Below are 15,634 nucleotides of genomic sequence, written 5' to 3'. Positions count from 1 at the left end.
TTTTATTTTACCGATTATAAGCAATCATATTTGATCACAACAATATGATAATACAAATAATCACAAAAACATAATAAAAAAAACCAAATTAATAAACATATAAATCATAAAGTAAAAACTGACTAAAAATTGAACAATAATTCATCTTCACAAACTGTACATAAGACATTATTTATCCCCCAAATTTCCATAAAAAAATGATAAAAACCCAACCAATTTGTAATATGAATATTCCACTCTAATACGAGAAGCCACTAGGCCTAAAAACATACAAAATTGGATTTACTGCAACTTGAACTGACATTTTATTTTTCCTTTTTTCTAGATAGCTAATTTGGCATTACCAAATAAGAAATTAAGTAAAACCAAAACATTATTTTGCTTAACTGTGTACTTTGGGCAAAAGATAATCAATGAAATGAAAAGGTTTCACCCAAAGATGTAACCCAGTGTGTTAACAAGGTAAAAAGTTCCATCAACCTTGTACATTGCATAAACAGATGAAAAACAGATTCACTCTGAACAAAAAGGACAACCCATACTAACACTAGGATCAAGATGCATCACATGTCTGTTTGTAGCTATATATCCATTTACAACCCACCACTGGTGGTCACCAGTCCGCTTATCAATCGGACGTTTGTACAGGATACGATAACTGCCTTTAGGGGAAGAGTCAGTGCCAAAAACTTCTGTCCATCTTATTGAAAGAACCCCAGCCAAAGAATGTAAATTAGACACCTTTACACAGGTGACATAAAGGACTTTCTTTCCTACACTCAAAAGGTTCAATGGCAATACTATACAACAAACCAGACAACGGACAACCTTGCCTGATTCCTCTTTGGCAGTAATTGGTTTGCTCAACCCGCCCCCCACTTTTATCATGCATGAAGCACCAGCATAAAGCAGTTGCATCCAATTTTAAAAAAAGTAATTTGAATAAATAAATGTGATCTACCTGATCAAAAGCTTTTTCCTGATCTAAAGCAACTAACCCAACCCCTAAGTTAGAAGTCCTACAAATGTCTAAAATGTCTTGTACTAAAAACTATTGATCCATTATTGACCTATTTGGTACACAATATGTCTGATCTTTATGCACTATTATATGTATATATTTCTTTAATCTGTTAGTAAGACATTTTGATAAAATCTTGTATTCCATGGTCAATAAGGCAACAGGCCTCCAGTTCTTTAATAAAGAAAAATCTCCCTTTTTTGGAAGTAAAGAAAGAACAGCACGACGACAGGTAACGGGCAAAAAACCCTCTTTGTAACATTCACAAAATACCTCATTAAGATCAATACCAAGAAGGTTCCAAATGTGTTTATAAAACTCTGATGTCAAACCATCAACACCAGGGGATTGCCCCGAGCTGAGCTGTGCAACTGCAGATGTGAGTCCAAGGCAGTCTTTGAAACAGAGTCCAATTTAGGGAGGCCTTGAAATAACTGTTCAGCACAGTCCAAATCACAATGATCTGCAGTATATAAACAGGAATAAAAATCCACTGCATGATGACACATCTCTGCAATGTTAGTTGTAACCCTTCCATCAGGCAGACAGAGACAAACCATTTGTTTGTGTTGTGCTACTGAACGTTCCAAATAAAATTAAAAAAATGCACTTGGGGCGTCCATATCATTAACTGAAATAAAACAAGACCTCACCAAGGCTCCTTTCACCCTTTCATTTAAGAAGGACCCCGACTCACTCTTTTTTTGTTGTAAACAGTAAAACAATCCAGGATCATATCAGTCCATCAATTAATTCTCTATTAAATCTATAGATCTTTCAAGAGTTTAAATAACTTTTTTTATCCTATTTGTAGTTAAGTGTATATTGCTGAAAAAACATTTGTTTTTGTGTTTTCCCAATTTCCCACCATTGTCTCAAATTTTCAAAAGTATGTTTGTTTTTTCCAACATTCCCAAAAAAACACAAAATGTTTACAGAAAATAGCATCTTGCAATAACTTCGCATTAAAGTGCCAATATGAAGATTTCTTAGAAAATTGAGACAAACTTAATGACATAAAAACCATATGATTATCTGAGAACCCCACTGGAAAATTTAGCACTCAATGACCCGATTACTAAAACACTTGGATTTATAAATTCTGTCCAACCGGGCAGCACTCACTCTATTATCAGAGATTTTTACCCAAGTATATTGTCGGGAAGAATAATGTTTGATCCTCCACATATCTAAAAGTTCAGTTTCTTTTACTAATTTAGACAAATAACTAGAAGATTGCATATGAGGTTGTTCAGAAGTTCGATCAATGCTAAAATGATCAGTGCAGTTCCAGTCTCCCAATAATTACATTGTCATTATTGTAACACTATCTCAATGTTCCACTTAAAATACAGAAAAATTTTATTCTCTCATGCCCCACATTCGGTGCATACACATTTATAAAAACAAACAGAAAACCTTCAATTTCAGCTTTTACTAAAACAAGACGACCTTGTATTACTTCTTCTGAACTTATAATATTAACTCTAGTTTCTGGTGAAAAAAGAATTGCCACTCCCGCACTAAAATTTGTCCCATGGCTAAGTATCTGTTGCCCCTTCCAACAAATTCTCCAATCAGCTTCATTATCTACATCACTGAGTTTCCTGAGGCATTACAACATTTAGTCTTTTTAGCTGTATGCTTTCCAACACCAAATCACATTTATGTCTATCCCTCCCACCATTAACATTAATGGAGCCCACCCTCCAAATATCCATATATGTATTAAAGAGGAAGAACAACAGACATATCACAAAAAAAAGGAAAGATGAAAATGTGATGCATTTCTGGTCAGTCACTCAAATCAATCAAAACCAACTGCCTTTTGACGAACTGTTACAGACCGAACTTCTCAATGTCTGGGAAAAAATCTGTAATATTTACCTGTTTGCCAAAAGTATCATTATTTATTTCCTCAAGGGTATATAAGGAAAATTCCTTTTGAAGATCTCCCTGTGAACTATCAATGTCAATAGAATCAGTTTCATCAGACATGTTATTATTTGTACAATTTAATGATCCACTCTGGTTATTTCCATCAGATTCTTCAACATTAGTCACTTTGCTCAACATTGCTGTTACCTGGTACTTCAAAATTAGAAACGCAATTCCATTCAACAACACCAGTTACAGGTATAATGTTCTCAGCATTAGCGCTGCGAGTAACATCACTAACACCACTGACACTGCACTCAGAAATCTCTGTCACGTCTGCCTGTATCTGCACCTCAGATACTGGCTAAGAGATGACACGCGATGCCGTGTCAGTGTCTGATTTTCAAAATCCAGAAGGACCTGCAATTTCTTTTTCAACAAAATTTGCGGGGGCAATCACAACATCAGCAACCCCCTCTGAAGCAGTATTTTCTGCTCCTCCGTGCTCCCTATGTGGACAAGCAAGCCGCTTATGCCCTATGTCACCACAGTCAAAACATCGCAAGTTACCAGTAGTTATGATGCATAAATCATATATGATCTACCATCATGTTTCACATGAAAAGAAACATCCAGTGTATTTTCTGGAGTCCAAAAACATATACACTTTTCTTCTAAAAGACTGAACATGTTTTAAAGAAGGATGTTTACAACCTAAAGAGATCGTTCAAAACACACAAGCAAACTTTCCGAATCTCATCAATTCACGTTCCAACGCCTCATTAGAAATGAATGGCGGGATATTTGAAATTATGATTTTGCTGGAAGGTGCATAAAGCGAGTAACTTGCACAAGATTATCATGTAGGACAATACCATTTTCAATCAACCTGCTAGCAGTGGTTTTCTCTTTTACAAATATAACAACTGCTTCATTCATTCGGGACGCAGATAAAATACTTTCAAATCCTACCTCCTCTCCCAATGCCACGAGAACATCCTCCACCATAACACAGTCATCAGGTACACACCACACACCATGCTGCAACGACAGAGATGGCGTCTCTTGAGACGCCAACCTATCGCGCAACTTTGTTACACTCTAATAAAACGCTTACAAAAAATACGGGCTTCTAAGCAGAGGGTACATGGAAAAACAATCCTGATCTTCAGGAAGTAAAAAGAAAACAAGCCATTGAATACACCTGTTACTTCACAGACTACTCCTCAGAACTTTATTTACATACTTCTGCACACCTCCATGGATTACACACCTTGCATGGTTCCACACTTTACATTACACATCACACAACTTTGTTTCCCAAGTATTTTCCCAACTGTACTTAACAGGTCATACAAAGAGATTATTTCTGGCAGTGTACACTTCTAGCTTCAATAAATGTTCTCTCCCTTTCTCTCTCCAACTGCATTGAATTTCATAAATTGTATCTGTATATCTTTTCCTTTTAAGCCATTTTTGTTGAAAATCAGGTTAGTCCTTTCATGTACTTTCATACATGTACAGGAGAGCTATGAACAGGGAAAGGGTCAACGATCAACTTACGTGTGACTAAATCAAATGTTCTCTTTTCCTCAGGGTTAGGCCGCACCTGACAGGTCAGGAGGTTGAGCTTTGCTGGTGGTCTGTTGATCTGAAGCAAATAACAAGATGCTCAAATCATAGCATCCATTTCCAAGTTTATTTTATGATAGCTTACGCAAATACGTGCTGGATTTTTCTGTCATAAATATGAAAAACAACATTTACATGGAATAAATTTATTTTTGCTTATGATAATTTCTCTAGGGTCTTCAGGCATAGGGAACAGCCTTTATGTTTCAATACTAATGCGAGCACACTATGTGCTTAAATAATATTTTGGTGGTAAACTGCAAACTGCAGGTAAAAAAAGGTTTTGAGAGTCAGAGTGTGTGTGTGTGTGTGTGTGTGTGTGTGTGTGTGTGTGTGTGTGTGTGTGTGTGTGTGTAATCTCACCGTGCTATGAGAAATTGTGAGGCAGCCATATTTAACTCCACACTTCCGCTTCTGCCAGACCTTTCTGATACTGAAACACAATGATTACTATGACAACAATCAGGATGCTACAGTGAAACCTTTAAAACATACTTGAGAATCCAGCTCATTCTATGCCATGAACACTTTGTGATGACCCTGTGTTTTTTGTAGTGGTGTTCTCTGTGCCTTCCAGATTGACTGGCCCATCCCCAAATTGTCTCTCAGTGTGCACACCTATAATAGGAGCTTCTGGCTCCTTAAAGCCCTTCCTTGGCCTTGGGGAAATTTTTGACCCATTCAGAACCATTTTAAAAATGGCTCAAAATTACCCACAAGACAAAAGGAAGTGTTAAAGCAGCAAAGGGACTGGTCCAATGTATTTCAATAGACTTCTTTTTTGTGTTTTTATTCTTTTGTGCATTCAAAACACATCTACAGCAAATTACTGTATATTTTCATCCATGCATTTCGCACTACACTACTGATTGTACAAACAAATACATATTTAGTTTGAACCTTTTAAAACTTTTGTTAATAAATCCTTGTTCATCTGCAAAAATCGCTTGTCCCTCTTTTTTGTTGAGACCCTTGACCCTTCTGCTGTAAGCATAAATTAAATCATTTCCAAGCAGATTTAATGTGATGTTTCGGAGGTCAGTTGGTAGTTCTTTTGATTCAGCAGCTCTCCAGTGAAGTTAGAACCAGTAAAAGACTCATTTAGTGTTGATACGAATTTGCTGACTAATTGAATGGTTTCACGCACTTCAGCTTGCCACATTTGTGTGTATGTAGAGATTTAGGATGGACTCAGAGGTTTTAAGAGAGTAAGAAAGACTGTAGTGCAGCCAAAACCACACTTAATAGAGAACATCTGTATGAAAGGAACACTGTGACACACACACACACACACACACACACACACACACACACGACACTCAGACACTCACAGACACACACACACACAGAGAGAGAGAGAGAGAGAGAGAGAGAGAGAGAGAAACACACCCTTTCTTTTAATCAGAATCACACACATATATTCCAGCTGCAGAATGGATTTCTTTATCTCATCTGCTCTCAGCTTATGAATAGGGACATATCTATCACTGCACACACTGAGAGGTGCATAGAGAGATTTTCCAAAGGAACACACACAAACATCCCATGTGGCTTTAAGCAAACAGGAGCTGGTACTGCAGCATGTCAGTACTGCAGCAATACTGGGTTTGTTGTTTTGAAATGTCAGAGGGTTGAACTTAACTGGAATTGGTCTTAACTCACCCATCGCTTTTCTTAAGAAGGAAGCCAGATTTCTCTGTGCCATATTTCTTATTGCCTTGAGGCTGGTGGATGCTATATCCGTGGCCAGAGTTCTTCCTGTTTAGAAAATCCTATGATGACACAGAACAACACATTCATCATCATCATCATCATCATCATCATCATTACTGTTGGTGAACTTCCCTGGAGTTTCTAATGTGTAATTTTGGCCACATATGGGCCTTATTCTAGCTTATTTGACTACAATCATGTTAACACATTACTTTGAACTACAGTGGTGGATACATTGAGTCGCGGTGTTATTACCTCTTTGCCATCCAAATGCAGTTGCGTTCGGAGACATTCACGAAGTTGAGAAAGTTGCTTAACTTCTTCGTCCTGGTCATGCCGAACCTGTAAAAAAATATATATATATATTATTATTATTATATATATATATATATATATATATATATATATATATATATATATATATATATACTGTATATAAATCTATAAGCCTTATAACATCAGTTTAGGCCTATAAATATGAGTGGAGGAAAGTGAGTATAGGCTTACTCTGGAACACATTCCTACATTTTGTATATCCAGTACCAAACCAAACAGCCAGGCATCATTTATTGCCTGAAGCCAGTTGTAATTATGGCATAAATTATGGCTTGGCTCTCAGTACAAATTTCTTTAACCAATTTCCATGAGTTCCTTTTTTTCCTATTTTTATAAAAAGGAAATATTTCCTCTCTGAAAGCTGGATTGTAGTGGTTTCATTTTATTTATTTATTTTTTCTTGTCTGTGCTAACTGCATTTTGTGATTTCTTTTGATCAAGTGAGGACAAGTTAAAACAGGAAAAATGTCACCTCATTATCACTACCAAACCAGTTCTCTCCGTAAAACATGGTCAACTCAACATCAATTCCACATGCCTTAGCCTGCATTTTTCTAACAACCAATAAACTCACAGATATATCAAAGGAAGCAAACATTTATTAAACCAAGCTCATTTAATTAACACAATTACTGTTGTGATATTCATTCTAAGACAAAACTAATTCAGATATAATATTTAAGTTATTAAACAGATAGTTCTGACCCTTACTGCTGATTGGTCAATACAGTGATCTAGCTCTGCTAAAATACTAATAGTTAATGCTATGACTCAAAACACCTGTTCACATACCATGCATATCACTGTACTACACTCACAGAGAACATGTTCCATAATTCAGAGAGAGGAATCTAAGTCAATCTAAGTGTGGACTCTTTATTTATTTATTTATTTAATTTATTAACCAAAACACCAGGGAAAAAGGTTTAGCTGATTTTCAAAAGAAAAAAATATTCAAGGAATGTTACAGAGAATATTTCAAAATAACAGCTTCCACCAGACCAGATATTTAAAATCCGCAATTATGTGATAATCTTCCTCGTAAAGAATGTAAAGAGTCATTTTTCATTATGTTACAATAACTTTGGTAAATCAAAAATACATGCACACCAGAATGATGTTTGTAAGGTCCTGAGTCTAAACAATGCCTCAAATCCAAATAAGAGAGCTTGCACATTTACTTACTGCTCCAAAAGATCTTTTAATAAAAAACCATGTGGTTGGGGTCGTGTGGCGCCATGCGAGGGTCTGTGCACTTTGTTAATTTTTTATACTTTTTGTGTCATAAACCGGTGAGATCTGTTACACCCTGTTCCATAACTGTTCTATGAAGACAATATGTTGAAGAGTTTGACATATTGACATAACAGGCCACAAGCTGGAAATCGAGCAAGCTCACAGAGTTCCGGCTCGGAGATCTGCTGAGGGAGACAGGCCCCGATAAATTCTTGCCCTTTTTCTGAGATCATCCGATAAAGATCTTGTGTTACGTAAGGAGTAAAGGAAGGCTTCTTGGAAGAACCACAGCATTTTCTTGTTCCCAGACTTTGCGAATTCGACAAGAGAGAAACGTGATCGAATCAATGAATGCAACAAACTCTTAAATCAACGGAAAATTGCATTTGCACTGATGTTGCCGGCCAAATTGAGAATAGATCCTAAGGATTGCCGCAAAATATTTACATGACGACAGCATGAATGTCCTTCATAAAGTCAGTTGAATGAGCAAGTTATTGTGTGACACTGTCTATGCAGCTGACTGGACCTGACTCACTATACATTCACTTGACCATCCAAGGAACTGAGTGCCTTCTTTATTTCTTTTTGTGCTGGTTCCGCCAAGCGGCTGGAGTATGTTTTGTGTAGTAACACTCCTTGAGAACAGTTGGTGCATGAATCTGCACGTTCTCTGTGCTTATGCCTCCTATTGGTTGGAATTTGTTCTGTGGAATATTTCTTGCAAACTTTGGAGTGATTAGGGCTTTTTTTTGGCACTCATGTAACAGCTAAGTGGACATGACTCACTGAACATTCACTTGACTGTCCGAGGAAACTGGGCACCTTTTTTGTTTCTTTTTGTGCTGGTTCCATCCAGTGGGTGGAGTTTGTTTTGTAGAAGAACACACCTTCGGAACAGTTATTTGGATTACTCTACATGTCTTTGTGTTTTTCCCGACTATTGGCTGGAGTTTGTTTTATAGATTATTTTCTGTTGTGTAATTCTGTCTCACAAAATCTGTACAGAAGCACCGGACTTGAGCAATCTGATGGCAAAGTTGTCGTTGGGGCTCTCATAGGCTTACATGGACTGTTTGAGTTTAGAGGGATGAACGCCAGTTGGTGCTGTCGTGCACGGGGTTAATGTTTGCACAGGGTTAAACGTTGTCATGTTTTCTTTTTTTATGTTTGTTTGGTTCTGGGGGAAGTTCAGGGTAATGTTGGAATGTGGTCTTTATCATTTTATTTTTGACACAATCTATTTTTTCTAACATGTCAAAATGTCAAATGTTAATATAAGGCGGATTGTCTCTCTCCACGTGGAATGTGAATGGGTTGGGCCACCACATAAAAAGAAGGAAGGTTATTTATTTTATTAAACATATGAAATATGATATTATGTTTCTTCAAGAAATGCATCTTTCCCCGCAGGAAGCTGAAAAATTTGGGAAGATATGGGGAGTAAATTTTTTCTTTAGTGGTGACCCAAGTAAGAGCAGAGGAGTTATTACATTGATAAGTAAACACCTACAATTCAAATGTCTCAAACAGATGAATATTTACTAATACTTACGCACCTAACATTGATGATGAGGGCTTTTTTATAGATCTTGAAGGGATGTTGCAAGCCGCTGGCACCACTTATGATATAACATTTGGAAGAGACTTTAATCTTTTGATGGACTGAATACTTAATCATAGTGAAGCAAAAGTGTGTAAACCCCCTAGAGTAACATGGACGCTACACAGGATGTGTAAAAATCTTGGTCTTACAGATATTTGGAGACTTTTTAACCCATCTGATAGGGACTATAATTTATTTTTCATCAGTCCATAAGATTTATTCTAGAATAGATTTATTTTTTATTTTTATTTCCAAGTGCCTCATTTCATCTGTTGTTGATTGCTCAATTGAAAGCTTCTTAGTCTCAGATCACGCCCGGGTGAGTTTAGAGGTGTTGCCATATATGAGACAAATAAATCATACAGTGCATCCGGAAAGTATTCACAGTGCTTCACTTTTTCCACATTTCGTTATGTTACAGCCTTATTCCAAACTGGATTCAATTCATTATTTTCCTAAAAATTCTACAAACAATACCCCATAATGACAACGTGAAAGAAGTTACATTTACATTTACTTTTAAGCATTTGGCAGACGCTTTTATCCAAAGCGACTTACAGAGTCCTTATTACAGGGACAATCTCCCTGGAGCAACCTGGAGTAAAGTGCCTTGCTCAAGGACACAATGGTGGTGGCTGTGGGGCTTGAACCAGCATCCTTCTGATTACCAGATTACCAGTTATGTGCTTAGACCACTACACCACCACTCAAACAAGTGTGTTTGAAATCTTTGAAAATGTGTTAAAAATTTAAACATTTAAAATCACATGTACAAAAGAATTCACAGCCTTTGCTCAATACTTTGTTGAAGCACCTTTGGCACCAATTACAGCCTCAAGTCTTTTTGTGTATGATGCTACAAGCTTGGCACATCTATTTTTGGGCAGTTTCTCCCATTCTTCTTTGCAGGACCTCTCATGCTCCATCAGGTTGGATGGGGAGCATCAGTGCACAGCCATTTTCAGATCTCTCCAGAGATGTTCAATCAGGTTCAAGTCTGGGCTCTGGCTGGGCCACTCAAGGACATTCACAGAGTTGTCCCACTCCTTTGTTATCTTGGCCATGTGCTTAGGGTTGTTGTCCGGTTGGAAGATAAACCTTTGCCTCAGTCTGAGGTCCAGAGGGCTCTGCAGCAGGTTTTCATCAAGGATGTCTCTGTAAATGGCTGCATTCATCTTTCCCCCGACTAGTCTCCCAGTTCCTGCCACTGAAAAACATCCTCACAGCACAATGCTGCTGCCACCATGTTTACTGTAGGGATGGTATTGGCCAGGTGATGAGCGGTGACCTGGTTTCCTCCAGACTCTTGCCATTCAGGCCAAAGAGTTCAATCTTTGTTTCATCAGACCAGAGAATTTTGTTTCTCATGGACTGAGAGTCCTTCAGGTGCCTTTTGGCAAACTCCAGGCGGGCTGTCATGTGCCTTTTACTGATGAGTGGCTTCCGCCTGGCCACTCTACCATACAGGGCTGATTGGTGGAGTGCTGTAGAGATGGTTGTTCTTCTGGAAAGTCGCCACAGAGAAATTCTGGAGCTCTGTCAGAGTGACCATCAGGTTCTTGGTCACCTCCCTGACTAAGGCCCTTCTCCCCGGATTGCTCAGTTTGTTCGGGCAGCCAGCTCTAGGAACAGTCTTGGTGGTTCCAAACTTCTTCCATTTACAGATGATGGAGGCCACTGTGCTCATTGGGACCTTCAATGCTGCAGACACTTTTCTGTACCCTTCCCCAGATCTGTGCCACGATACAATCCTGTCTCGGAGGTCTACATACAATTCCTTGGACTTCATGGCTTGGTTTGTGCTCTGACAGGCACTGTTAACTGTGGGACCTTATACAGACAGGTGTGTGCCTTTCCAAATCATGTCCAATCAACTGAATTTACCACAGACGGACTCCAATCAAGTTGTAGAAACATCTCAAGGATGATCAGTGGAAACAGGATGCACCTGAGCTCAATTTTGAGTGTCATGGAAAAGGCTGTGAATGTACATGTGAATTCTTTTATTTGTAATAAATTTGCAAAGATTTCAAACAAACTTCTTTCATGTTGTCATTGTGGGGTATTGATTGTAGGAAAATAATGAATTTAATCCATTTTGGAATAAGGCTGTAACATAACAAAATGTGGAAAAAGTGAAGCACTGTGAATACTTTCCGGATGCACTGTATAGCGCTTTAATGTATACCTTTTGCAAAATCCTGAATTCCAACAAATGGTAAAGGCTGAAATTAATGCTTATATGGAGACTAACTAGTCCTCAGTATCCTCTGTAGGTGTGGCTTGGGAGGCACTAAAGGCGGTTCTTAGTGGTCGGATCATCATGTGTAGTTGGAAGGGAATATTAAAAATTCTGAGGCAGAGCTGACGTGCCGAATGTCGTCTGATGGCCTCAGAGAATTGACCCGATTGAAATACAGATATAATACTATTTTGTCGCGGAAGGTGGAATTTTGGCTGTTCAGGGCATGACAGTCATATTTTGAGTCAGGGGATGAAGCTTTTGGCTAGATACTGTATATAAAGCAGAGAGAGACTTTTTCTAACATTCCTTCAGTGAAATCTTTTGGTGGTGACCTATTTACCTTGGCCATTGATATTAATAAGGCTTTTAAAGAATTCTATCTTGATCTTAATAGTTTCATGCCTTAGTCTACTGATGAAGATATTAGAAACTTTGTGGAACCATTAGATCTCCCTAAACTGATGACCGAGCAAAAAATTATCTTGATTCTGAGATATCCATAGAGGAGCTTGCGAGGGCCAGATGGCTTTGCCGCTGAATTTTTTTAGATCTTATGCTACAGAACTGGCTCCACATTTGTTAAAAGTTTATACGGAATCATATGGAAAGCTTCTGCCAACCGTGACACACCCGGACCAGTCAGATTCTTAAAAAGGACAAAGATTCAAGCGAGTGTAAGAGTCACCATCCAATTTCCCTGATCCAGCTAGATGTTAAGATTTTGTCAAAAACTTTAGCTAACCGATTAAGTTATGAGATCTATTATACATATAGATCAGGTGGGGTTTATTCGAGCTCTTCTGATAACATTAGGTGTTTCATCAATATCATATGGTCAGTGGCAAATGATCAGACTCCGGTCATTGCCTCACTTGACGTCGAAAAGACATTTGATTTGGTAGAATGGGATTATCTTTTTAAGGTTTTGGAAATATACAGGTTCAGAAATACTTTTACTGAATGGATTAAGTTACTTTATAGACGCCTGGTAGCGGCTGTACAAAAATATTTTTAATTTCAGATTATTTTACTCTGGATAGGAGCACCCGGCAGGGTTGCCCTCTTTCCCCATTATTCTGTTCTGTCTTTCCCTGGAACCATTAGCAGCCGCGATAAGAAAGGAAGATGTTTTTCCTGGGGGGAAAACCTATAGATGTCCCCCTCTCTTATTTCAAGCAATTTGATAGCATAGTGAAGACCTATATTTGGAATGGTAAATGTTCCCAGACAAGTTACATAGGCTGATTGACAAAGGTGGGCTAGGCCTACCCAAGATTTTGTTTTATTATTATGCATTTGGTCTCAGATCTTTGGCTTCCACCTGAGAGAGCCCCTCCCTGGTTTTGTTTTGAACAGAAAGTCCTTGCCACTATTTCGCTATTAAACTAACTGGAGAAGTTAAGTCACACCCCTTATCTCACATTTGCAAGCGGTTTAGACAAAAGTGTCCAGCGTGTTTAATTCGGATATGCTTCGAGCATATGGCTGAACCCAAAATTACGTATTAAGAAGTCCCCTTTCTGTTGGTCAGAGTGGATCATTACTACAGTCGGTAACCTATATGTGAGTGGAATGTTGAGATCTTCTGAAAATTTTGTTCAACATTTTAAGATTCCTAGATCTCAGATCTTTAGGTATTTACCACTTCGCCACCTGTTCTGTACTATTTTTGGGAGTAGTATACACCCCCTAAAGCTGCAAATACTCTGGTGATTACTGCTTTTGGAAAAGATCATGAGGCATCGGTGTATAACTCCCTGTTAATTCAGAGTCTGGGGGACAGAGCATCGTCTTCTCTCAAGAGAATATGGGAGAAAGATACAAATTTGTTATTGGAGGACGGAGTGTGGGCTAGGATTCTAAAAAGCATCAAGTCTACATCTAGAGATGCAAGAGTCCATCTGATTTTTTTTAATTTAAGTTTTTGCATCGATTCTATTGGACACCCTATAGATTGTATAGGCTGGGTCTTAAAGACACACCCAGCTGCTGGCGGTGCCAATCAATTTCCATTTTGCCTCAGACTCTGTATCCTTGGATGGTTTTTAACATTTGGGATAGATATTTAAAAAGTTGGGCCGTAGCTGGAGTCATGATTGGCAGAAGAGTCATCCTCAGGTGATGGAAGTCGGCTGGGGCACCCTCGTTTAGGGTGGTGCGGGGAGATGGGCAGGTTGGCAGCGTTTGAGGAGGTGATTTTTAGAAGGCTGGGGAAATGGGATTTGTTTGTCAGGAAGTGGGGGGGGGGTTTGGAGGGTTCTCAGGGAGGGGCTGTGGAGAGATATTTGTAGTTTAGTTTGGGGGGAGGGGTTTAATGTGAATAATTGATTCCGTATTTTATGTTGTGTTTGTATTTGCATTATTAAATAAACAAATCTAAATGAGGCGTGAGTTCATTCATCAGATAATAATTAGCCGACAGCAGCTTTTAATGCTTTTTAATCGGGTACAGATTTTGTCGCCTGGCTCACAATTGCGTGGCAGTGGTTGAACCTTCGGATGACACGCAGCTCATATCTTCGTCTCTTTGAGTTAACGAAACCCCTCCTGATAAACACGAGACATGCTTGTGTACAGTGCAGCATGGCTTTCACATTATGTGATGAGACAGACAACAAGTTGTCCAGTGCGGATCTGTTCACACAGCACAGGTTTGCATGCAGTTGTAAGACCTGAAAACTTGTGGGTGTCAGATCGGTTATACAATGTGGTTATCACACTTGTAAATAACCATCGTTTGTATGAATACAACAGTACTAATCACTCAAAACAGGTCTGACAACCGTATTCTGCTGCTGGGTGAATGTGGCCAATGAATACTATAGTTTGTGCTTTCTTTGTACCCAGTCTAGGACATGAGTTTGGGTGGAGCCATTAACAACAAATTGTGAACACCTGTGTGATCCATGCAGGATCTATGTGTGATCTATTTTAAAATAGACATCACAACCTTTGCAATATCATTCTGAAGAAGACTTTTAGGTTGAAACCTTTTCAATGACTCTGGTCTATGACTAACATGAGAAAAGAGATGTTTCAAGACATAGAAAGTGTGTGTGTTTTATTACCGTATGTACGGAGGCTGCTAACTTCTCCACAAATGGACCAAGATTCTCTGCAGCTTTCAGCCCATCCTGGAAAAAACTGTGAACAAACAATACCAGTGTTTAGCCGTCTCACAGAGCAATGACACCACTACACACACCCTCAAAGCCACAGAGAGATTTTAGCATCTTGATTAAAAACTATTGTTGAGTGAAGATCAGAATTTAAACCTTTAAAGTACAGTTACTCCTTCTGATCTGTGACTTTTTTAATACAGTGATCAAGAAAGATTTTTCCTCTAGAGCCAGTTTCTCTGACCCAAAACTTGATGCACTAATGTCAAGTTGGGCTGAATTTGGATCTAAAAAGAAAGCTGGTGGTTGTCGGTCCATTGAGGTTTTGAACGAATAAGTCTTATACATACTTAAGTTGAGCTTTAATTATAGATGTCCCCCTCTCTTATTTCAAGCAATTTGTTAGCATAGTGAAGACCTATATTTGGAATGGTAAATGTCCCAAATAACATTTCAACAAGTTACATAGGCTGATTGACAAAGGTGGGCTAGGCCTACCCAAGATTTTGTTTTATTATTATGCATTCGGTCTCAGACATTTGGCTCATTGGTCCTTCCACCTGAGAGAGCCCCTCCCTGGTTTTGTTTTGAACAGAAAGTCCTTGCCACTATTTCGCTATTAAACTAACTGGAGAAGTGAAGTCACACCCCTTATCTCACATTTGCAAGCGGTTTAGACAAAAGTGTCCAGCGTGTTTAATTCGGATATGCTTCGAGCATATGGCTGAACCCAAAATTACGTATTAAGAAATCCCCTTTCTGTTGGTCAGAGTGGATCATTACTACAGTCGGTAACCTATATGTGAGTGGAATGTTGAGATCTTCTGAAAATTTTGTTCAACATTTTA

General features: G+C 38.5%; 1 protein-coding gene across 5 annotated transcripts in view; it reads right to left on the bottom strand.

Moving 5' to 3' along the window:
* Positions 1 to 15,634, bottom strand: part of LOC127656718 (arf-GAP with SH3 domain, ANK repeat and PH domain-containing protein 1-like) — a 66,280-nt gene that overhangs the window by 16,476 nt on the left and 34,170 nt on the right. For all 5 annotated transcript variants that reach the window (XM_052145191.1, XM_052145189.1, XM_052145190.1 and 2 more), the window contains exons 8-12: positions 14,736 to 14,811; positions 6,500 to 6,586; positions 6,194 to 6,303; positions 4,895 to 4,964; positions 4,463 to 4,550 (exon numbers count right to left, since the gene is read on the bottom strand). In XM_052145191.1, coding sequence (XP_052001151.1) covers positions 4,463 to 4,550; positions 4,895 to 4,964; positions 6,194 to 6,303; positions 6,500 to 6,586; positions 14,736 to 14,811 — 431 coding nt within the window. The remainder of the gene's footprint in view (positions 1 to 4,462; positions 4,551 to 4,894; positions 4,965 to 6,193; positions 6,304 to 6,499; positions 6,587 to 14,735; positions 14,812 to 15,634) is intronic.

The sequence above is a fragment of the Xyrauchen texanus genome, chromosome 16, assembly GCF_025860055.1.
Source record: "Xyrauchen texanus isolate HMW12.3.18 chromosome 16, RBS_HiC_50CHRs, whole genome shotgun sequence".
Classification (NCBI taxonomy): Eukaryota; Metazoa; Chordata; class Actinopteri; order Cypriniformes; family Catostomidae; genus Xyrauchen; species Xyrauchen texanus.
This window is presented reverse-complemented; position numbering and strand designations above follow the sequence as displayed.